The 26,692-nt window shown below is 43.5% G+C and overlaps 1 protein-coding gene across 1 annotated transcript in view; it reads right to left on the bottom strand.

Moving 5' to 3' along the window:
- The window catches only part of Cabin1 (calcineurin binding protein 1), a 166,664-nt gene that overhangs the window by 82,237 nt on the left and 57,735 nt on the right, over positions 1 to 26,692 (bottom strand). The window contains exons 19-24 of the mRNA XM_029565813.1: positions 25,913 to 26,028; positions 14,971 to 15,132; positions 12,081 to 12,287; positions 11,701 to 11,846; positions 7,794 to 8,055; positions 2,073 to 2,333 (exon numbers count right to left, since the gene is read on the bottom strand). Coding sequence (XP_029421673.1) covers positions 2,073 to 2,333; positions 7,794 to 8,055; positions 11,701 to 11,846; positions 12,081 to 12,287; positions 14,971 to 15,132; positions 25,913 to 26,028 — 1,154 coding nt within the window. The remainder of the gene's footprint in view (positions 1 to 2,072; positions 2,334 to 7,793; positions 8,056 to 11,700; positions 11,847 to 12,080; positions 12,288 to 14,970; positions 15,133 to 25,912; positions 26,029 to 26,692) is intronic.

Below are 26,692 nucleotides of genomic sequence, written 5' to 3'. Positions count from 1 at the left end.
GAATTTCATGTAGCCCAAGCTGGCCTCCAACTTGTTATATAACTAAGGATGACTTTGAACTCCTGATTTTCTGCCTCCACTTCTCAAGTGCAATTATTTTGTTTGTTTGTTTGCTTACAATATTGACAAACGTTAAAAGGAGAGTCTTGGTATGGTTAGGGGAACCAACATGCTCATCAGCATTATTTCTCAGAGTAACTAGATGCTGTGAAACAAGACAGTAAGTAGTGTAGCAACTCCGCCTTTAAACTTCAGCACTTGGAAATACTCATAAATACTCCTTAATATAAGCACAAGGACTCGTACTGTCTGCACCCTGTCAAGGCAAAGAAATACAAAAGATCAAACCCACGAAGTAAGAGCTATGCTGATAAACAAATGCTCTGCCCAACTAGAAGGCACTGGATAGGTGGGAAAGCTCACCACATCATTTACTACATCTTGTCCAATAAGAAAGCAAGCTGCAAAAGCCTAAGACACAGTGTTCCTATCTATAGGGCAATAGGGAAAACATCTAGACATTTAAGAACTATTGTTGAGATTGGGAGGATGGGGCAGACAACTAGGGTCACTGGGGCTTCTCACATTTTATATACTTTGAATTATTTGACTCTTTAAAAAAACGAACACATTACAGATTTTATAATGGGGGAGGGGCACAAAGGCAGGAAGAAAACAAGTAAGGAGCAGTCTACCTAAATTCCAAGAACCTTACTAGACATGTGGAACTGGTTGGCACTGGGCTTACAGCCTCAGAAACGGTGAAGTTAGCAAGATCAGGGGCCTTGGGAGACTTGTCCTGGGCTGAATGAAGCATGTCTGGATCTCTACCCCTATCCCTTGTTTCCCAAATATCCTGGTCCCTGCTTCCTAGCCCCTCAGGACTATTATGAACAACAATGTGAGCCTCCACAAAATTCCTCTAGAAATCATAAAAATAGAATCCCAGCAATAAATCACTGCTCTTGTTTTGAGTAGTAGTGAAAGAAAACTGTAGGAAACCAGGATGCCAGGCCCTAGGATGAGCTGGGCCTAAAACTTTTAAGTCCAGGCTGCATTCCCTGCTAAAGGGAGGGGCGCTGAAAACAGTGGCTCTGATAATCCCTGTCTTGCAGAACACTGCGAGACTGGCAGGAGACAGCGGCCTGGTCCTAAGTGCAGGCTCCTTGCTCTGTGGGAAAGTATCTTGGTCAACAACCCTTAGCTCATCTCCTTGTCCTGAACAAATAACTCAGCAATCCTTAGCTAAGAGATTAAGCCAGGTTAAAGGTTTATTCCTGAGCTAAAAGCTAAAAGTTTACCATGCTTCTAACTCTAAGAAAGAAAACACTGTGGCCAATAAATTACCGGATGGCATTGATAACTTTGAGTAAAAGCTTAAGCATCCTTCTGGCACCAACTAACAGACTAAATGTCCTGTTTCTTTGTACCTGAAATTTCTGTATGTGACTGCCATATCCCACATGACTGCCAGATCCTCGGAATGTATAAAAACCATCTGAATTTTGAAATAAATGGCTTGTTGAAAAGGCACAAGTCCCAGGGTCCAAGACTCTGTCACCCATCAAGTCTCTCTGCCCCTGAAGCCAGTAGGTCCCCCGCTGAGCAAAGCAAACCCGAACCCCAACAGAAAACCACAAAATTCTGTGATTAAGACCAGCCTGCTCACCCTGACCTCAACCCTTTCAAGCTGGGTGGCCTTGGTATAAGCTATACTCTTACTTGGTCTTGGGTGCCCATCTGCACCCCAGAGACAAGAGTTCACCTCCTTCTGCCAGACCATAGATCTGGCTGCCTGTGCACCTAGAGATGCTACCCTCAGAATCAGTTAGACATGTGCTGGAGAGGAAAGCCTAGTTTCCTCTGAGTGATCGGAACAAAATGCTCACTCTCCCCAAAAGAATGGCAAACACCCTGAGAGAAGGAAAAGACAGGCTGCTTTAATTTAATTGCACACAAAGCTGCTGAGCATAGAGTTCTGACCAGTGAGTTGCAAGGGAGTAACTGGACCTGTGAGCCCCAGCCCCAGGGAGACAGGGAGAGTAGTCCCTCCTGGACCTGTACAGTTTTACCTCCAGGGCCTCCATGGCCAGCTCAGGTGGGTTGTGGTAGTGGATCTTCTTAGGATAACGGGCAGCCTCCTCATGCAAATAGTGGCCAGCCTGTCGATAGTGCAGCAGGTAGACAGCTGGTGGCTGCTGCTGCTTCTCAGCCACCTTGCCCAGCATGTAGTGGATGAGCCATTCTTCCTCATCACCGTCACCCTCACAGTGGGCTGCAGATGTGAAACAGTGCCTGGCTGTCTCCAACATGCTGTCACGCCGATCCTCCATCTATAACAAAACCACAAGCCTGCAGACTGGCCATAGGTGCAAGGCCTGAACATGCCCAGGGATTACAGTTTTCCTGGATGAATGAAGGCATATGATTTGTCCACAGATTATGTTCATCTCAACAAACCTGAGACCCAGAACTACTGTCACCACTATATAGCTATGGATAATGAGATATGGGGAGGCCTGGGGGCTTCTCAGAAGCATTCAAGAAAGGTACAGAACTGGACTCTGAGGCTCGGGTCATTTACAGTCCTTTCTTTTTTAAAAAAAAATTTTTATTTATTATTTTTATGTGTATGTGTGTATTGCCTGCATGTAGGTAAGTACACCCATGTCATGCAATGCCTGCAGAGGACAGAGAGGCTGTTGGATTTCTTGGACTGGAGTTAGCTGCCATGTGGGTGCTGGGATTTGAACCCGGGTCTTCTGCAAGAACAGCCAGTGTTCTTAACCACTGAGCCATCTCTCCAGCCCCCCTTTCTTTTTTTAAAAAAATATTTATTATTTTTATGTATATGAGTGTTTTGTCTGCATGTGTGTAAGTGTACCCATGTCGTACAACGTCTGCGGAGGTAAGAGGTCAGAAGAAGGCGTAGGATTCCCCTGGAACTGGAGTTAGAGATGGTTGTTAGCCACTATGTGGGTGCTGGGACTTGAACTGGGGTCCTCTGCAAGAACAGCAAATGCTCTTAACCGCTGTGCTCCAGCCCACATTTAACGTCCTTTCTTCTAGCTTTTCCCTGTAGCACTTAATAGTTTATGAGTACATGAAGTACCTGCTGATCTCTTTCTGAGTCCCCCAACTAAATACTGTGTGGCGGCAGTAAGGACTTGTGCCCATCAGCCATCAACATAAGGAGGAAGCAGGCTGATGGAACTCCATCTCATCAGTCTCATAAAAATCATACATGCCCTTTGTGGGCTGAGTCTCCATTGCAGGGAGTGAGCAGCTCATTCCCACCCTCCCACTGGAGCAGGCAAGCAGAGTTAAAGAGGATACTCACCTGACCCTTACCCCATAGCACTGGAGAGAATGTGCACCAGTCCCCATCTCACAGCATTGGAGACAGTGTGCACTTGAGATAAAATAGAGCTTCTCACCTCTCTTCTTTACATTTTTTTTTTTTTTTTTTTTTTTTTTTTTTTGGTCTTTTTGAGACAGGGTTTCCCTGTAGCACCAGCTGCCCTGGAATTCACTATGTAGACAAGTCTGGCCTCAGAATCACAGAGATCCTTCTGTCTCTGCCTCCCAAGTGCTGGGATTAAAGGTGTGCACCACCATGCCTGGCACAAAAGGACATACTGCATTTGTAAAGGCAGATTCTTGAACCCCATCCAAGACCCACCGACTTGGAGTCTGCATTTGTAGCAAGTGCCTCCCCGCAAGCATCCTTTTACAAAGGACAGAAACAGCCCAAGATGGAGGGTAAACTTGCAAGAGGCCTTCCAACTTGCAGAGCTGCTTTTCTCTAGTCCTTGGCAGCTGTCAAGCACACACCAATGTCCCTTTATTCCAGAGCTCCCAGACTGGAGACAAAGTGAAGACTGTTAAGTGGGGCCACAGGGCAGCTGTTCTGAGTACCCCAGGTTTCTGGCCCTTCTTCACTGTGCCTCTGGCTTGATATCAATGAGGCTGTAGCCTCTTTTCACCTCAGGAACCAGAGTAAGGGGAGAGGCCACTATAAACTCATAAACTGTGGTCATCAGCAAGGGAAACTGCTACAGCCATGAGCTCTGCCCTGTCTATATGGACATGCCTGCAACATGTCCCTGTTCTTAGTAAGTTCAGCAGTCACAATACTTCACACAGGAAGAAAAGGGAGAGGTATGTCCAGAAGCTCTGCTCCACACCCACCTTCTGCCTTATCAGAACAGGATGGGTACCCTCACTCACAGCACCTCATGTGTGAGGTACCTATGCATGGGGCTCAGGAAATGGCTGAGGCAGGGATCACCACTAAATTCTCCCAATGCTGCCTGGGAGAAGGAATAGTCAGCTTTATTTGTAGCTTGAAGCATAGTAAGAATGTCAAGTTACTCCCTCTGAGTTACTTGGTTAGGAGGCTTTGGTCCCCAAGCCTTTCTCTAAGCCTTAGAACTGACATCATAGGTAATGTCCATTTCCCCACACCACCTCTGGCAAGTTTGCAGGCCAAAGCTAAAGAACACAGCAGCTCAGATATAACAAACACATGTCCTACAGCCCATCCCTATCAGGCACAGAAAGTCCAAAATAAGCTCTAGCAACCAGAGGACAATATTCTAGAAGTTGCCTCCTCAGAATTGGAAAGAGTCTCAGGAAGCATGAGGCAGCCCTACAGGGCAGTATGCATAAATGTATGTAGTATGTGGGGCAGTATAGATAATAAAGCTAAACCTCCTCCTTGTTCCAGGACTCCTGCATCCCTAGACATTCCACCTCCTCCTGCTTACCCTGATAGTCCAGGGAGATAGACGGCTTGGTAGTATAGTCTTAGGACCTAAGTTGCTTGAGACAAATGTCCATCAGATCAACACTGAGATCATCTCAGAGACCGTGAGCCTAAGTAGAAGAATCAGGCCAGTGGACAGGGCGGGTGGGATGCCAAGTCTGTTCTGTCTACCACTCTTTCCTGCCTCTGCCTGAAGGGAGCTGTACAAATAAAGCCCTCCAAAAAGTGCTGAGGGAGCACTCTTGACCTCTCAGGATATTTATTTCCTGGAAAGTATGACTCCGCCAAATCCCACTTGAAATCACTGCTGGAAGATTAGGGAAGGGATCCTAAGATCAATAACCACCCCACCCCACAGGGTGATTGTGTTCCTAATGTTACAAGCCCTCTCAAGGAGTCAAGCTCTATAGCACTGGGTGGCAGGAAGCTCTGAGGCCACTGAAACACAAAACCCAGTGAGGAGATTACACACAGGACAGATATAATACTGTCAGGTAAAAATAGTTGCAAGTAATGTAATTATTAGTTACATTACTATAATTACTAATGTAACTTGTAACTAAAATAGTTACAAGTAATGCACTAAATCCACAGAAATGAACCTGAACAGAGCTCAACAGCTTAGTGCTGAGGGAAGAGGGACGCTGAATACTCTGTTCAGTATGACAGCATCTTGGCTGAAAGTAAAAACTAACAGACAAAGCATGGTAGATTTTTTAAAATACATACACCCAGGCCTGTGTGTAAAGATTTTCCTCTGTTTTAGTCTAGAAAGATACAATTTGCTCATAAAGGAATGAAGAAATTAGAAGGGAGAAAAGCAACAGAGGGATTTTAGCTTTATCCTTAATACTGTGATGACTTTAAAGAAGACAGTGTCACCTGGATAACTAGCTAATAATGTTTTAAAGGAGGGAATGCTTAAGATGAAGACCATGCAGGCACTTCTCTATCTTGCTGCAGGACTTGGCCCTGCCACCATACTTGACACCTGCCTTTTGTCAGCAGAGATTTCCATACCCACTTCTTTCACACATGACTTCTGCTACCAGTGCCAAGCCTATCCCTATGATGTCACATGTAAAACAAAATTACCACCCAGGAGCTTGCAGAAGCATAGTTTGACTGTGGGTCCCTGGTAGGACCTTTCAATAAGCCCCTCAACCACCCAAGAGGCCCTGGTGCCAAGCCAAGTATGGGAGCCATACCTCACTCATTTGGAGTTTAGACAATCTGGGCACCGAAGGAGGGAGAACACTGGGACCAACATGCTGAGACCCTAGAACCCAGAGACCACCTTCCTGATCTCAGGGCTTGGTGATGCCCAGAGCACACAGGAAGAGGTAGCATCACTGAATGCGACCTCAGCAACAGTCCACAGTAAAGCCCAGAGTTGTGCTTCCAGTCTGTCCTAATCAAGTGTGGAAAATCTATACCTTTATGCAGGAGGATGGACAAGGAACACAGCTGCCCACTGCCTGAGAAGATAATATGACTGAAAAGCACAAAGAATTGAGTCCTGGAGAAGGAGAGGCAGCCCTCAAATAATTTTGCAAAAGTAGCTTTCTAAATTTATGATGTAAAGATGAAATCAAATACAATCACATCGTCATACAACTGATAGAAATTAAGCTCCCCAGGAATTCAGGAGCTGTTACCGCTATTGATTTTTTTTTTCATGTTCCAATCAGATCTTTCATTCACTATCTATTACTATAACACAGTCCCCATTAAGGAGATGCACTCATGATTCTCCCAAGGTTGCCCCTTCCTCACTGTAGATAATTAGGAATGTTACTCAGGTTATAAAATTAGCCATCACCAGTGTGAAATTTATTGTTTCATTCTTTGTCATGCTTTTCAACATCATCTGAACAGTTCAAGGGCTCTGGGAGCCTGTGTCTTACTCTGTAGGGTCTTAGGAGGCAATGGAGCCCCTGGTAAAATGTCAGTAGTTCACCCTCAAGGAGAGAGCTTTCAGTGGATTATGGTAGCACAACTGTGGGCTGACAGCATTACTTAGTCCTCCAACAATGCATGGCAGTGTTAGCAATGCCATCATCTTGTTTGGGGTTTTGATCACAGATGATCAGTGCAAAACCTGAGACCAAGCACTGTTTGCCTGACCAGCAGACTCCTTCAATACCCTCATCTCCTCAGAGACCTTTCTGAGCTGTGGCATCTTTCTTTGGCTCTGCTAGCTTAAATTTATTGGCATGAGTATGTCTTTTTAGTGGCAGAGTATGTCTTTACCATCCACAGGACCCTGGGTTTGATCTCCAGCATCTCTAATCCCCCTTTAAAAAACTCTATGTCAACATGAGTCTTTCATTTCTATCTGAAGGAAACAATGGTGCTCTCCAGAGCAGTACATCAGGTTGGACCCAGTATCTTGCACTAGAGGAATATTCCACACCAAGAGGCTTTGAAAATCCTAACACCAGATCAAGAGTTACAATGGCAGGGCTGGAGAGATGGCTCAGCAGTTGAGAACACTGGTTGTTCTTGCAGAGGACCTGGGTTCGAATCCCAGCACCCACATGGCAGCTAACAACTGTCTATGACTCCAGTCCCAGGGGATCCAACAGCCTCTTCTAACCTCCTGGGCATTGCACGACATGGGTACACTTACCTACATGCAGGCAATACACGCATACACATAAAATAAATAAATAAAATATTAAAAAAAAAAAAGAGTTACAATGGCCCCAGAAGTTCTTATGAGCAAACAGGAAAGAGGTGCTTACTTCAGATGGCCAACACCACTCCCCTACCGCTAAAATTGATGGCTGACCAATCAGGTCCCAACTGCCTATCCCTGAACTTGCCTTCCCTGGACTGGGTGTCTGAAGACCAACAAATTTATAACTAACCATGAAATGGCTTAGATCTCTTAGAGAGAATCATCCATGAGCTCACAGTGATGTGAGGATAAGAACAAAGAACAGAGGGGACACGATTTTGCATGCCCAGGGACACTCTAGCTAGATGGATGGATGACAGGCTCTGCAGCATCCCTTCTCACCTGTTGCACAAGCTCAGGGGGCAGTTCGGCTCTCCACTGCTTCAGCTGTCGGGAAGCGAATGAGTGTAAGGCATAGGACATGGTGCCATACTCAATCCACAAGGACAGGTTAGAGCTGTCAATCTCAAGAGCTCGCCGGAAGCAGTTCAGGACAGGTGTGGCATGTTTCCAGATGGGCCCATCACTCTTCAGCTCATTGGAGTTCAGTTTGTCCTGAATGCGGCTGGCCCGGGCCAGGGCCATGCCTGCCCAGGAATCAAACCTAGGGTAGTGACGAAAGCACCAGGTAAATACAGTTGTCCCGAGGGCATGGCAGACACTATGGAAGTTCTGTTCCCACACAGGAGCTCAGAGCCCAGCTTGGCTACTCCACATAGTTGGGACCATGAACTGAACCAACTGTGTCCCAGCCTGGATCCCCACATTGTGACATATAGTTAAGAAGGACTACCTGAAGAGAGAGATGTGTAGGTACACTAAAAGACAAAATTGTTTTCTGTCCCTCAACACTTCACAGGCAATAACTTCTCTACACGATGGGCTTTTGGACTCTACTCCCCTGTATTAAAGGTTGCCTATGGTCCTACTCAGGTAGAAACAAAGAGGACACTCTAGAAAGCATCACAAGAGAGGCCCAGCTGAGTCAATAGGGTGACTTCCAGCAGATGTCACTTTTTTAGCTCCTGGGCAGGCAGAGCTTGTCATCAATACACTCACCAAGCAATAGCACATGTAGTGAGAACCCTGGGGCCCCCGCCACCCAGCTTATTCCCGTGCTCTCTGGGACCTTGTTCTCTCAGCTCCATTCCTAGCAGTAGAAGAAGACCAGGTGATGGCTGGGCCCCCACCATTCTGAGATCACCTGAAAGAAACTAAGTTGAGAACATACAAACCTCTGAGAGAAAATGAACAGCCACAGGGACACCACACCAAGACCAAGGTGATTTCTTGGATCCTGCAGGGCTATTCTGAGTGCCGGTACAGAAAACAGAAAAAGCAGCAGCCAAAACGGCAGCTACTACCCTCCCATATACCAACAACTCTTAGCCCATCACACCTTAAAGTTAGCTAGTATGAGTTTAACACTGGCTTCCTGAGCTGTTTGATTTTTCCAAGAGAGAGCAAAGGCAGAGGAACATTGTGGAGCTCATACCTGTTTTCACTGTACTCTAACACCCAAGGACAAGACCATGTGAACAAAGGAGGGGGAAAGAGGCCAAAAGCTCAGTAGTGATAGAAGGACAGCAAAGATGAAGGCTTTACCCCTCATGTGAGTGGCTCCTGAGAGTAGCCTTTTTTCCTCAGGGGCCTAGGAACCCAAAGATACCATGTCTTAGCTCATCACACCAGAAGGGAAAGGATGTGTGTGCACGTAACAAATTCTTCTTCACCAGGGCCAATTTCACAAGAAGTTCTTTTCAATATCCATCAACTTTGTTTACTCTCACCTTAAGAAAAGGGATCACATTATGATTGCCTATATGATATCATAAAAACTGCTACCTCTGGACACAAAGTAACAAAAGCAGAAACGCATCATCAGGAAAACTAAGAATGTTTCTGTGTCTCATCTAGAGTGATCTCCTGATGTACGTATGTGATCCAGGCAGAGCATCACATACAACCCATGCTCTGGAAGTACTAGCCTATAGGGATGTTGAGGGGCCTGTGGGTCAGTGACAATGAAACCTCAGGAGGAGGAAGTATCCAGAGTCCATGTGCTGGGCTCTAACTTGTTCAGGGCAGGCTTGGTCCTGGCACTAGGCACAGAGTTGTTTCCTGGGCAGTAGTACTGAGCTAAACTGAGCTAAACTAGGTCTTCCCAACCTCCCAATGGAACTTTGTGAAATGTCTGATTAATTTGGGACCAATTACAGTTTAGCAAAAAGCAGAAAGAATGCTCAACAAAACAGAACTGTCATCTATATCCTTATAGACTGTTTCCTACAGAAACTAACAGTGCATTCAGGATCCTGCTGTCCACCCAGTCATCTGTCATGGGTTTCACCTCTGCCAAAAGACTCAGAAGACTTCAAAGAAGAAAACAAACAGCAGCAACAGAAAAATAACCAATATCCAAACTTCTACTTTAGCTAGTACAGAAGATAGAGCCCCAAGTATCCACTGCCTGTGAAGGTCAGAATAGAGAAGGCCCTGGGCTGGGCCTAGTACCAAGCTGACAAGGCCCTTTCTGGACTGGGGCCAGTCCTCATAGATGACACCTCCTCTGCAAGTGGGCTGGACTTGGCAGGTAGGTACCCTCTGAACCGATGGTATGCATATCAGAGGGCGGTCTAGTTGTGCCTTTAGGACCCTAACTCCATTGACTGAGGGGCCTACAAGTGAAAGGAACCATATCAAGCCTCCTACTCTGCAGGTGGTGGGTTTTATGACTCTCACTTTTCAGATGGGGAAGCAGTAATACAAAGGTGATCCCTAGTGTATCACACAGCATATACTCATCCAGTATGAGTGCAGGTCTGTGCCATCACATTGATAGTGACCTTCAAAGATAACCAAGGATTTGAACATACAGCTCCTCTGCATGGAGGAAACCACAGGTTTAGCAAATGGAGGCTTACAAGGACCTTTCCCACAAGCTAGAAAGTCTCAAACCAGATTCTCTATTAAGATCCTGTCCTAGTTTATCTCTCCATTGCTGTGACAAAACACTGACCACTACCAACTTGGGGAGGAAAGGGTTTATTGTCTTATATCTCCCAGGTCACAGTTCATCAGGGAGCCCAAGGTGGGAACTCAGGGCAGGAACCTGGAGGCAGGGGCTGGAGTGAAGGCCATGGAGGGTCACTGCTTACTGACTTGCTCCCTTGGCCCCTGCTCAGCCTGTTTTCTTATGCAACACAGGTCCACCTGCCCAGGGATGGTACCACCCACAGTGGGCTGGGCCCTCCCACATCACTCAACAACCACATCACTCAACAATCAAGAAGGTGCCCCATGGACATGGCCATAGGCCAGTCCAATGAAAGCAATTCTCCAATTGAGGCTCCCTCAACCCAGGTGTGTCAAGTTGATACTAAAGCTATCCAACACAGATCCCATCCCCTTCTTCCCTTGCGAGGTAGATTCTGGAAAGGTGAATCCTGTGATTTCCTGAGGAAGGACTAGTCTACTACATTCACCCACAGTCTAAGGATAGCAACCATAGGCCAGCCCCTACCTGCTTCTACAAGACTATGCCCTCATATACATGTTGGCTATACAGGGTAGCCTCATTCTGACTATGCGCAAGGCTTACCTCTTATCTCTTAGTCAAGTGTACCAGGCTTCATGAGGATAGCAGAGCCCACCAGAATGCTCAGTTCTGAAAATTATATTTTAGAAGAAGGCTCAACACGGTTCCATAAAAGGAAAGCACAAGCCTTATGTATAGGGGCTCTCCTACACATACTGTCAGAAAAAATGTCCCTGCCAATGGTGAACTTTGTCACAGCACAGGGAACAAGAATTTCAGGCTTCAGTGTTTCTAGTATTCCTTCTTAACCCCCAACCCAAAAGCAAACCTAATTAAAGCGCCTGCAGTCACCTACCAAGAACACACAACGGCTGTCCTAGGTCCTGCAACCAGGAAAGAAGCAGCACAAAACCAACTGTATGGGGCTGGGAAGTGCTTCCTTGCCTTGCACGCCAGGACCCAGAAGGTCATCTTGTACTTTGCTGACCCCAATGCCCCTCCCAGGGAGCTGTGAGAAGACGCCTTCTCCCTTGTTCTTCTTTTCATAGGGAACCTGCCTTTCTAATAACCATAGATTGCTAAGTCATTTTCCCCCATTCCTGATTTTGCTTCAGGCAGGGAAACTTCAAACTGGTTCAGCAGAGAAATGGATGAACTAGTCACCAGGACTCCTGGCAGCAGCCTGGATCTACTTCGTAAGATGTCACTTACCTATTGGGGCAAATGCAGATATCATGCATGTAGAACTTGATGGCTTTGGATTGTTCCTTGTTTTTGAAATGATAATCAGCCAGGAGATAGTACAGCTCATTCACCACTGGAGGGGAGGGGTCTGCCCCTTCTGGAAGGCAGGGCACCTGGTACAGGAGACAGAAAGTTTAAGAGACGAGGTAGAGTCAAGGATGCAGATGTAGCCTCTGAACTCAAGACTGTTTGATCATATCAACACAGGATAGGCCCCTGGCTTGTCCTGGCCCTGGTATGTGGTGCCAAGCAGGGAAGAAGCCAGGGTGTATATACAGCTGTGCTAGAGGAGAAAGGACCTGATGCAGCTGTGTCACCCCCACTACCTCACATTCACTGAAGCCCACCTCAGTTGAGATTCCCTCAATGTAGGCAGAGACTTTGTCCAGGCTCAGAGCTGGCTTCTCTGTGCGGGGCACGATGGTTGCAATTCTTTTCAGCAAGTTGGCCAAGTCAGCAGAAACAGTGCTGGTCTTGTAGCTATCAAATTCAGGGAGGGTCTTGGGCTTAAAATACTCAAACATAAACAGGGCATCCTCCCATATAAGATCCACCTTGAGAAAAAACAAAGACAACAGATTCATAGTACATGAAAGGGAAAAAGAACTTTAAAAAGCTCCTTCACAGAAACACATTGTGTTCAATGTAAATGAGGTCACAATATGTTGGATAACCTAAAATAAGTTCCCTATTACACGTCTTAAAAGCTACATGGCTAGTGTAATCTTCAGTTCTGTCTGAAAAGCATAAACTTAATATTTTTTTTGGCAGGGGGGTGGTACAATATCAAGCTCCTAGGGATACCACTGCAAATAACTGTAATGATGTAATTAAGGTTATAACTCTCGGGGCTGGGGGGCTGGGGCGATAGCTCAGCAGTTAAGAGCACTGGCTACTCTTGCAGAGGACAGGGGTTCAAATCCCAGCATCAACATGGTGGCTAATAATCATCTATAACTCCAGTTCCAGGGGCTCTGATGCTCTCTTCTGTCCTCCATGGGCATTGCACAATATGGGTGCACTTACATATATTCAGACAATATACTCAAACATATAAAATAAAAATAAATCAAAAAAAATTTTTTAAAGGTTATAACTCTCAATCACACTGAGCTATTTAACTTAATGAGAGTAATGTACATTATAATAAAAATTCTATGTTAAATATTATGCTTTTAGTACTGACTTTAGCCAAAATTTTTAAATTTGTATGTATGTATGTATGTATGTATGTATGTATATATCTATGTATGCTTGTATGCCACATGTGTGCAGGTGCCCATGGAGGACAGAAGAGAGCACTGCATTTCTTGGGGCTGGTGTTATGGGTGTGTATGAGCCGCTGGACATGGATGCTGGGAACCAAACTCTGGTTCTCTGCAAGAGCAGTGAGTGTTCTTAACGTTGAGCCACCTTTCCAGCCCCCAATTTCCTTCATTTTTTGTTTGTTTGACAAGGTTTCATGTAGCCAAGGTTGGACTCAAGCTCACTACGAACTTCTAATCATCCTACCTCCACCTCCCAAGTGTTGAGATTACAGATGTGAGCCACCCACAACTGCTCATATATGATGCTGGGAATCAAACCTTTATACATGTTAAGCAAGCACTCTACCAACTGAGCTACATCTCTAGTCTAATAAATGACTTTTAAGAACTAGTAACAAATATCACATAAAAGTCCAAGACATCCTAAGTTTTTAAAGGAGAATTATTTTTTAAAAATAGCTGACAATGAGCCTAAGAATTAATGCTTTCCACTCCTATACATATTCCTATTAATTTCAGCCTATGCATCCCAAGATCTAAAGGTGTGCACGCCCGGTGCTAAGACTAGTTATTTTTTTTTTTTAATTTTTTTTATTTTTATTAAATGAGTGTATCGCCTGCATGTATGTAAGTGCACCAGTGTCGTGCAATGCTGCATAGGTCCAGAAAAGAGTGTCTGACCCCTTGGAACTGGAGTTAGAGATAGTTGTTAGCTGCCATGTGGGTGTGAACCTAGGTCCTTTGCAAGAGCATCCGGTGCTCTTAATTGCTGAGCCATCTCTCCAGCTCCGTTTTTTCTATGCTTTGAACAAATATATTTTCTAAGAAAGTGCAATGGCCTGGTGCAGCTTTCTTAACCCCTCTATTTTATAACAAAAGAAATATTAAGGAGAAAAAATTGTGTATTAATAGTTTCATTTGCTATAGTTTTTTGAGAATTCTTTTTCTGCCTTTTTTACCTTTCAATCTATTACTGTATGTCTTTGATTGTGTTTTGTTCTTAGTGTGTGTAATTTCCAAAAACATTTCTCAGCAACCTTAGTTATTTTTTAATAGATGGTTTCAACTTCATGGAATTTGCTAGTCCACCCCTCATTATACTGCTTCAGACTTTGACTGATAGAGGAAATAGCCAGTCTGACTAGTGCACTGGGCACAGGCTCCCTGATCACTGGGATCACTAACACCTAATGCTTCTCTAATTATAGACATGTCTCATTCCTGGCCATTTAACTGCCTCACCACAGGGAGTGACTTGAGACAGGGTCTCTCTGTAGCCCCAGCTGGCCTGGAACTCACTATGTAGACCAGGCTGGCCTCGAGCTCACAGAAATCTGCCTGCCTCTGCCTCCCAAGTGCTGGAACTACAGGTGTGCGCCACCACGCCCAGCAAGACTAGCTTCTACAAAAGCAAATGTTGGAAATTAAGGGCTATTGTCTGGGTCTGTTAAGACCATGTGATTCAGGTGGATGGTGGGGCCAATCATGACTGGCTGGGGCACCACAGCTAAGCTTCTCTATCAATAATTTAGTCAATAAAAATTGATTGAGTGCTAAATATGGGCCAGAGTGGATGTGCTGTCTTAAGAAATCTACACTTTAGGGGATAGAATATCTAAGACTGGATAATGGCTGGCATAAGATAATGTAGCCAATAGTGCCCCCGCCCCCCCCCCCCAAAAGTCAGAAAGAAAACTATCTAAGGAATTATGCATGGCATACAAACTGCAAATAAACCTATGAACAATTTGTCATTTCATGTTGCAGTCTGAATCACTGGTCAATAATTGTGAAATTACATTTTCATAAGGACAACGCTGTCCTTTGATCAAACCTCCTTACATCTTTGTGGTACAACTGGGACTACAGCAGTATGTAATAAATCTCATGTCCTTTGAAGGAGCTCCTGCTTTCCAGGCACTCCTCTTCCTGGAGTTGCCCCTCCCCAGGCCTGTGATATCATCCTCACCTGCTGGGCTGAGTGTTCCTCCAGGTATCTGGCCTTGCTCTTCTTGCTGGGGAAACTGTACAAGCAGTAGAAACACTGCTCTAAGGCTGTCTCCAGTTCTTCCTTGTAGGGGTGGGTGTCTTCAGAGGTAGATACAGCAAGCTCCTTTTGAAGAACTTGTACCTATTGACGGATGGAAAGAGATACCTGAGGAGAGAGTCTATAGTCTCAGCCTCCCTGTCAAAACACCCCAGAGAGATCGCCATTCTATCAATTCTTTTAACTTGAGAAGGCAATGTCTGGGGTTCCTATGTGTGTAGATTCCAAGAGACCTGGATCCTGAAAAAGACTTGTTATCTCAATGGGGTTACTCTGGGTGGCTCTGGCAGTAACCTGCTAGGCTTACAAGGTACCTGCCTTCCAGCATAGCTAGCCAGTTTCCACCAGCCACTACAAGATATTCTATGCTCCCGGTAACTTCTTCATTCACTTATTTAGCCATCCAGTTGATAAATGAGTATTTACTGAGCACCTTCTTTTATTAGATACAGTCTGAACATAGTCCCTGTTTTTAAAAAGCTCATATTCCAATAGAGGAAGTGGTGTTAAATATTTATAAACAACAAATTATGAGTCCCATTAGGGTTGAGGGAAATCTCCCTCAGACAAAACATTACTGAGAATCAGAGAGGATGTGAACAACACAGTAAAAAAGTTTATCTCTATATATGAGATGCTATGACTACATTTATACCTAACTATTAATATACATTATGCTCCAGCATCCATGGACTTTTTGCCCAAACTAGATGAAAAGCAAATTTAAACAAATTTCAAAGACTTGATACATTACAGACCTCTTCTCTATAAACATAATAAAACTAGCATTCAATTACATAAAAATAGCAAACACCAAATATCAAAATTTCTGGGACACAATTAAAATGTATTTGGGGAAAAGCTGTAGTCTTTGATACATGTATCAGAAAAGTGAATACTGAAGTAAGTATTCTATTCAATAGGTAAGAAACCATGTAATAAAGTTAAAGTAAAAATCAAATAAACAATAAAGAGATAAATAATGAACCAAGAATCTGAAAAAAAATATACAAGTCAATTAATGGTTCATAGTTTGAAAATACATGAATTGATAAAGCCCAGGAAAAGTGATTTTTTTTTTTCTATACAGAGTGCATGCGTGTGGACACAGGTGTGTGTGAATGGGAACACATGCTATTGTGAAAAGAGCAGCAACAAATATGGCTGCAGTAGGATGAGTCCCTTGGGTATATGCCTAGGAGTGATATGATAGGATCATATTTTAGTTTTTTAAGTGTTCTCCATACTGATTTTCACAGAGATTGCACCAGTGTGCAATCCCACCAACAGTGAATGAGGGTCCCTTTTCCCCACATCCACGACAGTATTTGGTGTCATTTGCTCTCTTAATCTTAGCCAGTCTGCCTTGGGTTAGTTATATGAAATCTTAAAGTGGTTTTGACTTGTATTTCCCTGATCATTAAGGATGTTGAGCACTTTTAAGGTGTTTCTTAGCCATTGTTATTTCTTCTTTTGAGAGTTCTCTATTGAGCTCCATAGCCCAGTTTTTAAATGGGTCATTTGTTTTCTTGCTTCTTTGTTTTTTGAATTCTTTGTACATTCTGGATATTAATCCTCTGTTGGATGGACAGCTGATGAAGATTTTCTCTTACTCTCTAGGGTTCCTCTTCACTTGACTGATTGTTTCCTTTGCTGTATAGAAGCCTAATAAACAACAATGGCCAGCAAACTATTACTACTGGTGCAGTACTGGCACTTTTATCTTGGGAGTAATTAACTCCTGTCTAACTGGACTTATGGCCTGTTCAACAGGGGGGAACTCATGGGTGGTACTGTAAATATAGCCAAACATACATAGCTGGAGAGGTCATAGATACTAGAGAAAAGCCTACTTTTGCCATATCCCAATGTAATTTCTTACTATATTCTAAATAGGCATCCTCATACTTAGAGACAAGTATACCTTTCGCCCTCATCAAAGAAACTTCTTTTTGCAACAGATGCAAACTATCACAGAGTTCCAAAACTGGTCAAATGCAGAGAATAAGTGTCTGTGAAATGCCTAACCCTAAGTGACACATATTCAATGCAATGTCTACACAAAGGATGAATGCATCTCTTAACCCTCACCAGAGAAGTTTCCTTATGCAGCAGATAGTGATTAACACAGAAACCCACAACTGGCCAATGTGAAGAGAACAAGAGACCACAGAATGCTTATCCCTGAATAGGACACCTATTTCAAACCTCTGCCTCCCAATGCTCAGTGATCATTGCAGAAGAGGAGGGGGAAAGACTGTAAGAGACAGAGGGAGTGAATGACCACAAGGAAACAGTGTGGTCAGTTAGAAAGTTGGTCAGTTAGTCATGAACTCACAGCAATGGTGACAGCATGTACAAGTCCTATGTAAGCTCAAACCAGACAAAATCTCAGTACAGAAATGGGGAAGTAAGTGGGTAAGAAATCCCAACCCAACCTAACGAGCTTTTTGGCAGTTGATGGCTGCAGGAGAAGGAAAGAGAATGTCTTATAGGGATGAGACCCAATGGATAGACCCCCACTGAAGGACATTTGGGGACACAAATCAGACTCTATAAGGTCATATTATATATGAGTATTTTACATTGGGCAGCTGGCAGTGGAGGGAGATGCGGATACAAGAGAGGATCTAAATACCATCAAGCTATATTTTGTGAAAATTGCAAAAACTCAATTAAAAATAGTGTTTACATTTTAAATGACTGAAATAAATCAGAAGAAAACTATTTGTAGCCATAATCCCAGCAACCTCAGACACTGAGGCAGGGAGATCAAAAGGTCAAAGCCTACCTGAGTTAGAATGAGTTCCAGGCCAGTCTGGGCAACTTGGGGAGACCTGTCTCAAAATAAAAATAAAATAGGGCCGAGGTGTAGTTCAGTGGTACGGGGCTTGCTTCCTATGCATAAGACCCTGTATTAATTTCTAGTACCACTAGAAAAACTAAAAACTATTTCATCATACAATATATATAAATGAAATTCAAAATTTAACCTCCAGCATTTTTGTTAGACTCCCCCCCCCCATAATATCATATGGATACTTATGCACAATAATGGGAGTCTGAGTGGTTGCAAAAAAGACCCTGGCTTATAAAGTCTAGAATATTTACTTTGTCCCCTTTGCCATCTTCTGAGTAAGCACCAAGACAAGGGAGGAAAAAAAGAGAGAACCATAAAGACTGGAAAGACACAAGCCTTGAAGCCTAGCACTTGGGAGGCAGAGGCAAGCAGATCTTTGTTGGAGGCCAATAGTGAGTTCCAGGCCAGCTGGGGCTCCAAGGGAGACTGTCTCAAAAAGGGGAAAAGAAAAAAGAAAATGAAGTCCATAATCCATCACAGTTAATCAAAACAACAAGCAAAAGCATATGTATAAGAGAAATTCATTTTTAAAACATCCCTATATGTTTGGAAAACAAAACAGAAATCAATCAAATTTAAATATTTACTTGCAATAGAAAGGTTTTCAAAAAGCTATCTAGGGCTGGAAGTGTAGGTCAATGGTGAACGCTTGCCTAGCATGCACAAGGCCATTTGAATCTCCAGAAACACACACACACACACACACACACACACACACACACAATTTAGTATTCAATGCCAGGCACACGCCTTTAATCCCAGCTCTCCGGTGGCAGAGAAGGTAGATCTCTGTAAGATCAAGAGCAGTCTGGTCCACATAGTGACTTCTAGGTGGGTTGGGACTAGGGAAACACTGTCAAACAACAACAACAACAACAACAAAAAAGAAACCCAAAACAAACAAAAAAACTAAACAAAACCCCAAACTTAGTAATCAAACAAAATACACATAACTGAATTAAAAGACATGAACTATAATATAAGACCTGAATAAATGGGGGAAATATACAGTGTTCATGACTAAAATAACTCAATTTGGGCAATTCTCTCCCAGATTAATCAATGATATTGTAATGGTTAGTTTCATGTCAACTTAACACAAATCAGAGTCACCTGGAAAGAGGGAACTTCAATTGAGGAATTCCTTTGATCAGCTTAGCCTGATGCCATATCTGTGAGGCATTTTCTTAATTGTTGATTCATGTAGGAGGGCCCAACCCACTGTGGGTGGTGCCATCCCTGGGCAGGTGGGTCTGTTCTATATAAGAAGGATAGCTGAGCCAGGTGTGATGGCCCACATTTTTAATTCCAGCACTGGAGGTAGAGGCAGGTTGATCGCTGTGAGATTAAGGCCAACCTGGTCTACATATGAAGTTCCAGGCAGCTAGGGTTACAGGGAGACCCTGTCTCGTAAAGAAACAAACAAATGCATAAACACATAAACAAATACATAAACAAACAAACAAATAAATAAATAAAAGCTGAGCAAGACGGGGATTAAGCCAGTAAGCAGCATAGTTTTTGCCTTTACTTTCTGCCTCCAGGTTCCTGCCTGAATTCCCTCAAAGATGGACTTTACCTTGGAAGTGTAAGATGAAATATACCCTTTCCTCCTCAAATTGCTTTTGATCAGTATTTAATCAAAGCAACAGAAATCAGAGACCAATGATTCTAATCAAAATTCCAGGGAGGGTACAGCTTGACAAAATTTTATACACTGATCTTAAAATGGTATGGAAGAATGGGCCAAGAATAGCCAAGGTAATGTGATGAAAGCAGAGATAAGTAGATGGACCTCAGTAGTTAACAGAATCTATCAAAGAAAATGTGGCAACAGGAATACACAGGCTGCTTACATCAATATAAACAGAGTCCAATGACAACTTCCCATACACACAGGTAGGAGATGAAGGTGACTTACAAATTAGTGCAGTAAAAGAACTCTTTAATAAAGGGTACAAGACAACTGGTCATCCATACAGAGCGTGAAGCTAATCCTACTTTGTCTCATACACAAAAATGAACCTACATGTAATGAAGAGTCCACGTGAAAATAAGCCAGGAGAACATCTTCACAACTGTGAGGGACAGAAGGGCATTTTTTGTTTTTTGAGACAGGATCTCATACACCTGAGGATGGCTTTGAATCTTGATCATCTTGCCTCCAATTGTGCCTCTATACCTGGTTGATTTCTTTTTTTTTTTTTTCTTCCTTTTCTTCTCTCTCTCTCTCTGTTTCTTACATTTATTTATCTATTTTATAGGGGAGAGGCAAGCACATGCACTTGCATGCCATAGCAAGGGTGTGGAAGTCACAGTCACAGGACAACTTGCAGAAATCAATTCTCTCCTTCCATCATATGAGTTCTAGGGAGTGAACTCAGGCCACTAGGCTTAGCAGAAAGTGCCTTTACCCGCTAGCTCTAGAAGGATTTCTTAAATGGGGGATGGAGCAACACACACTATAAAGGAAAAGACTGATGGATGTACCATTAAATTAAAAAAAAAATTATATTTATTTTATGTGTATGATTGTTTTGTCTACATACATATTAGTGCACCAGTGCATACAATGCCCATGGAGGTCAGAAGAGGGCATTGGATCCCCAAGAACTGGAGTTAAGGGTGGGTGCTGAGAATCAAACTAGGTCCTCTGCAGCCAGAGCTGTTAACTTCTGAGCCATCTCTTCAACCCCAATATTAAAATGTTTACATTCTGGCTGGATGTGTGCACCTCTGGTCCTCGTACTCGAGGATCTGAATAGGAAGATCGGGAGGTCAGTATGTGGTACATAGTGAGACTCTGTCTCAAAATACAAAAAATTCAAAATACTATAGATAAAACACTATACAAAATTAAAACACAGCAGTTGCGCATAAACAAAAAGAGTTGCATAGGACTACGGCTAAGTACATATACACAAGTGCACATAAAAATGGAAAACATATTAAAAAAAAAACAGCTAGAAATTAAAGAACCAATTAAAAAAAGAATGAAAGGAAACTGACAAATTATATGACCATGCAAATGAAAGAGGAAACCAAGGACCAATAAACATAAAAAGGTACTCAACCTCATCAGTAATCATGAATCGTTACAAAGAACACTTAAAGGTCAATGCAAATCCATTTCATGGCTCTTGGATCAGCACCAATGTTTGTATAGTAGTATCTGGAGCTGACAGAGACATGTGGGAATTCTCATACTGCTGTCAAAGTATAAAACTAGTTCAGGGTATGAGGAGATGGCTCAGTCTGTAAAGTGCTGGCTGTATAGGCATGAGAACCAAAGTTTGATGCCTAGCATATACATTTAAAAAGTGGTGTGTCTGGAGGGGGGTGAGGTGGGCAAGAAGCCCCAGTCCTAGCGGAAGAACTGTTGGCAACTGATAGCTGATGGGAGAGGGAGAGTCAGTTTCCTTTAAGGGTGTGATGCTGGGTAGGTTGACCAAGTTCCAGGGGATGAATCCGCACTGACACTGAAGAGCATCTGGGGACACACAATAGATTCCACAGGCCTTAAAAAAATAGAGGACAAGAAGTTGGGGGTGGGGGTAGTAAGATAAAGGTGGAGCTAGGAGAGAGGGTCTGAATATGATCAAAATACAATTTGTAAAACTCAATTAAAAACAAAGAATAAACAAAACAAAACAACGGAATGTGGTGGTGTGCACTTGTAATTCCCGCATTCAGGAGGCAGAAACTGGTAGATCCTTGGAACTTGACTTTTGTTTGGTCAGCCAGCCTGGCCTAACCAGTGAGCCCCAGGGCCAGTGAAAGACTGTCTTAAAAACAAAAACAGAAAGGTGGGCACCATTGTGGAAACAGCGCCTGAGGAAGAATGGCACCTGAGGTTGTCCTCTGGCCTCTGTACACATGTACATCTGTGTACACAAAACTAGTTAATTATTCTGGAGAACAATTTGAAAATACAGGGGAGTCTGTTGTTGTTTGGTTGGTTTTTTTGAGATAGGGTCTCATTCAAGCCTAGATTAGTCTTGAACTCATGCCAATTCCCCGTCTCAGCCTTCTAAGTATTGAAATCATAGAGATGAGCCACCATAGTCAAGAGAAAATATAGCTTTTAAATTGTTGGGGCTGGAGCGATGGCTCAGTGGTTAAGGGCACTGGCTGTTCTTGCAGAGGACCCAGGTTCAATTCCCAGCAACCACATGGTAGCTAACAACTGTCTGTAACTCCAGTTCCAGGGGAATCTGATGCCCTCTTCTAACCTCTGCAGGCACTACATGACATGGTGCACTTACATATATGTAGGCAATATACTTACACACATACACAAACAGTGCACTTACATATAAGTAGGCGATACACTTACAAACACACACAAAAATAATAAATAAAATATTTAAAATAGTTAACAGCACCTCTGTGATCTAGTATTTATTTGGTTTGGTTTGGTTTTGGTTTTTGGAGACAGGGTCCTCTTATACTCAGAAGTGTATGCCAGCTACTGCTCAGGTCCCTAGGGATGCTTTAGAGAATGAGAGAGAAAAGGTCTTGGTCTCAGGATAGGGAATAGGGGAGGGAGATACAAACACAAACCAACTACAGGATGCCAGGCAGTAGGTAGGACAGAGCTGAGAGAATGAGGAAGAACTCTTGGAAAAGGTGGGAAGGAGAATAGCCAGGCATGCAAAGGAGTGAGTTGTTATGGAATTCAAGGAATCTCACTGGGCCCTGGGCAGGAAAACTAGGAACTACAAACAAAACACAACAGTACTCTCATTTTCTCCCTCAAATTCAGCTGCCCTATAGAATTCAGCCTCCAAAAGACAAAGAGAGAAACTGGGAAGAAGACCATCCACATGCCCTTTGGTCGTTCTCTCTCAGTAACTCTCTCCACACAGCCAGCCCACAAAAGTGCTGGTTCATTTTTTTTTTTTTTTTTTTTTTTGTTTTGGTCTTTTTGAAACAGGGTCTCCTTATAGCCCCAGCTGTCCTAGAACTCACTATGTAGACCAGGCTGGCCTTGAACTCACAGAGATCTGACTGCCTCTGCCCCCAAGTGCTGGGATCAAAGGCGTGCGCCAACACATCTAGCTGGTTCTTTTTTTTTTTTTTTTAACCACCCCTTGTGTATATGTGTGTGCATGTACACATATATATGTGAGCATACCTCCATGTGTGAATGCGTATACGTGTGTGCTAGTGTGTGTGGAGGGCAGAAGGTGACATTGGGAGTCTTCACCAATCATTTTCCACCTTGTTCATTGAGGCAGGATCTCTCAACTGAACACAGAGCTCACCAAAACAGCTGGTCTAGCCCATCTCTGCCTTCCAAGCACTGGAATTACCAGTGGGCCATAATGCTCACAGGCCCTAATGTAGATTCTGGGGATCCAAACTCTGGTCCTCATACTTGTGCAGAAAGAACTTTAACCACTAAGTCATCGTCTATGCTTCTTTAACTCATTCTTTCAATCTGCATAGGGGGGCTGCCTTGAGGAAGAGACTGCCTAGAAGCAGACAGTGTCCCTGTACTCTGGCAGAGAGAAGAACAGTGGCCAATTCATAGGTAGCAATATAGACTTTGTCTGCCACAACTCTTCCACAAATGGTCCAGGAGCATAGAACTGACCCAGATTGAGCAATTGGGATTCTTGGGAGCTCATAGGGTGGGGCAGTCAGGTATCTGGCCTGGGCCTGGAACCTACCTACCTCAGGCAGGTAACCAGCACCAAGGTCCTGGGCCAAGTCTCCACATCCTGAACACGAGTGTTTTGCAAACTGTCAGGCCCTATACATACAAAAGCTCTGTATACATGTTTAGTTTCCTCCAACCCACATTTATGAAGTATATACTCTGTGCCAGCTGCTGTACTAAGTACTTGAATCCAGCAGTGAACCAAGTGAATAAAATTCCCTACTTTTGCCAAGAGTTACTTCACTGGATTTTCATCAGTGGAGAAAAGGTAAGCACACACAATAGAGGCGTAAATACAGGGCATGCTAGAAGGTAGTAAAAGCTACGGGAAGACTACAGGGCAGAGGAGGAAGGTTATGGAGAGGAAGGCTGAAGCTGTAAGGGGGATATGCCCACAAAAAGAAGTACATAGGAGGGAACAGCAAAATTTTTAAAGGGCCAAAGAGCAAATATTTTAAGCCTTGAAAACCATACAGACTCAGCTCCCTGTTCCTGCCACTGTATGGTGAAAGCAGCCATGGCTGCTATGTAAACAAATATCCCCCAAAACTTTATTAGCAGACACAGGCTGAGTTGGCTGTCCCTTGTACATGGAAAGAACTTGGTGCTCTATAACTTGTCTGGTGCCACTCTGCCTCCCACTCAACAGAGAGCTATGGGGACAGGGCTCATGCTGCTTATTTCCAGTAAGCCCAGAGAGCTACTACCAATCAATCACAGCTGGCAAGTTCAAGGAAGCCTGATTACGGTCATTATAATAGCTACTGACTGAGCAACTAAATCCGGCAGGAGTGGTGGTGTTTGACAGAGGACTGAACAGAAGTTGGTAGTAATGGTGAACATGGAGATGGTTATTATTAGCACTTAGCCCTGTGCCTAAGATGCAATAATAACTAGTGAAACCAAATCCACCTGCTGTTTAAGACCAGATCTAGAGCAAACTGAGCATCAGTTGCATAAGGATATTGTTAGCTTCTGTTTCATATTGTTTTGAGATAGGATCTTGCTATGTAGCCCAGACTGACCTCGATTTCTCAATTTTCTAGCCTAGGTCTCTTGAGTACTGAGATTTTCAGGCATGTGTCACCTAGCACAGCTGTAAACTGCTGTAGTTTGAATCGTTTTTTTAAATAATTTATTGAGAATTTCATATATGCATATAAGGTGTTTTGATCAAATCCATGCCCACTCCCTCCTTTCCAACTCCTCCCATATTTCCCCATCAGTTTTTTCTGATAACTTCTTATACTCTTTCTTCTTTTATTTTTTTTTTGGGGGGGGGCTTTGGCTACTCTAACACTCCCCCCTTTGAAGAGGTAACCCTAAAATCTTTAAAGATTATATAAAAGCTCCCAAATACTTTTGACATTTTTGGCCTTTGGAACGGAGTATCTTGCTAAGCAGCCCAAGGACATTGTGAGTTTTAGCCAAGAATCTGGCTACGTTCCTTTGGTGTTTTTTACCCTAAATGCCTAGCCAAGGCCTACCTCCTATTATTATCACACCATCCTCTGAAGAGGTTACCCAACTTGCAGATAGGGAATTGGGGCGCAGACTGCTTCTTCCGTGCTGAACAGGGACACAGGGTGAGGCAACTGGAGTATCCCTTCAATGGGTTTATCTAAAAGACTCCCAAATTGCATTAACACCTACACCATGTGGAGGCAGGATCCAGGTGCTCTCAGGAAGTCCCCTGCATTCTCAGCCCCTAGGCCAGAGGGAGGCCAGAACCCGCCACTCTCTGGCAGTCTGCTGAGATCATAGCTGCTACACTGATCTGTAGTTTGGATCTTATATGTCCCAAAAGGTCTGCATGTTGAAGACTTGATCCCCAGCCTGTGGTAATACTGGTATTAGAATCTTTAAGAGGTAGGGCTTAGTGAAAATAAGTTAGGTCAGTCACTGGGGGCATGCCCTTGAAAGGGACAGGAACACCTCAGCTCTTTTCTGCCACTTTGCTTTTCAGCTGCAAGAGGTCAACAGGCATCTTCCTTATGTGCTCTTATTGCCCTGCCAAAGGCTTAAAGGCAAAAGGACCAAATGACTACGGACTGAAGTCTCTGAAACCATAAGTCAAAATAAACCTTTCCTCCTTTCAAGATGATTATCTCAGGCATTTTATCACAGTAATAGAAAGCTGACTAGTAGGAGCCAAGTTTATATTTTCTGTAATTTTCAGTAGTTACACACATGCATGAAAGTCAGAGCAGCATAGTGGGCCTCCCTGTAGGGAGACATCCAAACAAGTCCAAGCCCAAGGGAACCAACACGGCTTTTGTCCCCCTTCCCACCTGCCCCCCACTTGCACTGGCAGCCCATGGCTCAGGGACATGACTCACATAGAATCGCAGCAGAGCCCCATCTGAATTGCAGCACCAGGACCTCCTGCCCAAGTACTCATGAGCTGTGTTGAGCAGCATGAGAGAAGACGGGAGCATGGGCATCTCTGACATCCCTGGGAAAGGTCAGACCAGTAGACAGCGTTAGTGAAACACAATCAGCAGAAGAGCTCCTAGGCTACCTCTTCTTTGATGACCTTCCTGTCTTTACCAATATGACCAGAGACTTTTCCTTATTTCCTTTTTTCCAACTTTAAATAAGTAATTACTTAACTGTCCTTAATAAAACAATACACGTTTATCAAAAAGCAACTGAAATCACACAGGGAAGTATAAATGAATTCTTCATTCACCAAAAATAGGAGCCGAGTTCCTGAAAACCAATGCTGACACCTGGTGTACACCATTCAAAGCAGCTCTCAGTACAATAGGTAAGTCATTTTCAAAGACACAGACAAGTTAATAATGGAGCTCATACAATACATACTACTGCTTAAATTCTTATATTTAGACTTACTTGAATATTACAGAAGTAAAAAAACTTCTGAATTTCCATTAAACATTTGTTCATTACTAAAATTACTATTAGTTCCTTAAAGATTATCAGTACTTCTGAACCTCTGTGCCATACCCATTAGTAGCTTAGAAATAGCATTTTTGGAGTGAATTAAGACAATATAAATCAGAGTAGAAAATTCCAGAAGGCATCACACACAGCACAAATGTCTTTTATAAAATTTTACCACTGGTCAATTCCAGCCAAAAAAAAGTATAACCACT

Source organism: Nannospalax galili, unplaced genomic scaffold (assembly GCF_000622305.1).
Source record: "Nannospalax galili isolate Female #2095 unplaced genomic scaffold, S.galili_v1.0 scaffold1359, whole genome shotgun sequence".
Taxonomy (NCBI): Eukaryota; Metazoa; Chordata; class Mammalia; order Rodentia; family Spalacidae; genus Nannospalax; species Nannospalax galili.
This window is presented reverse-complemented; position numbering and strand designations above follow the sequence as displayed.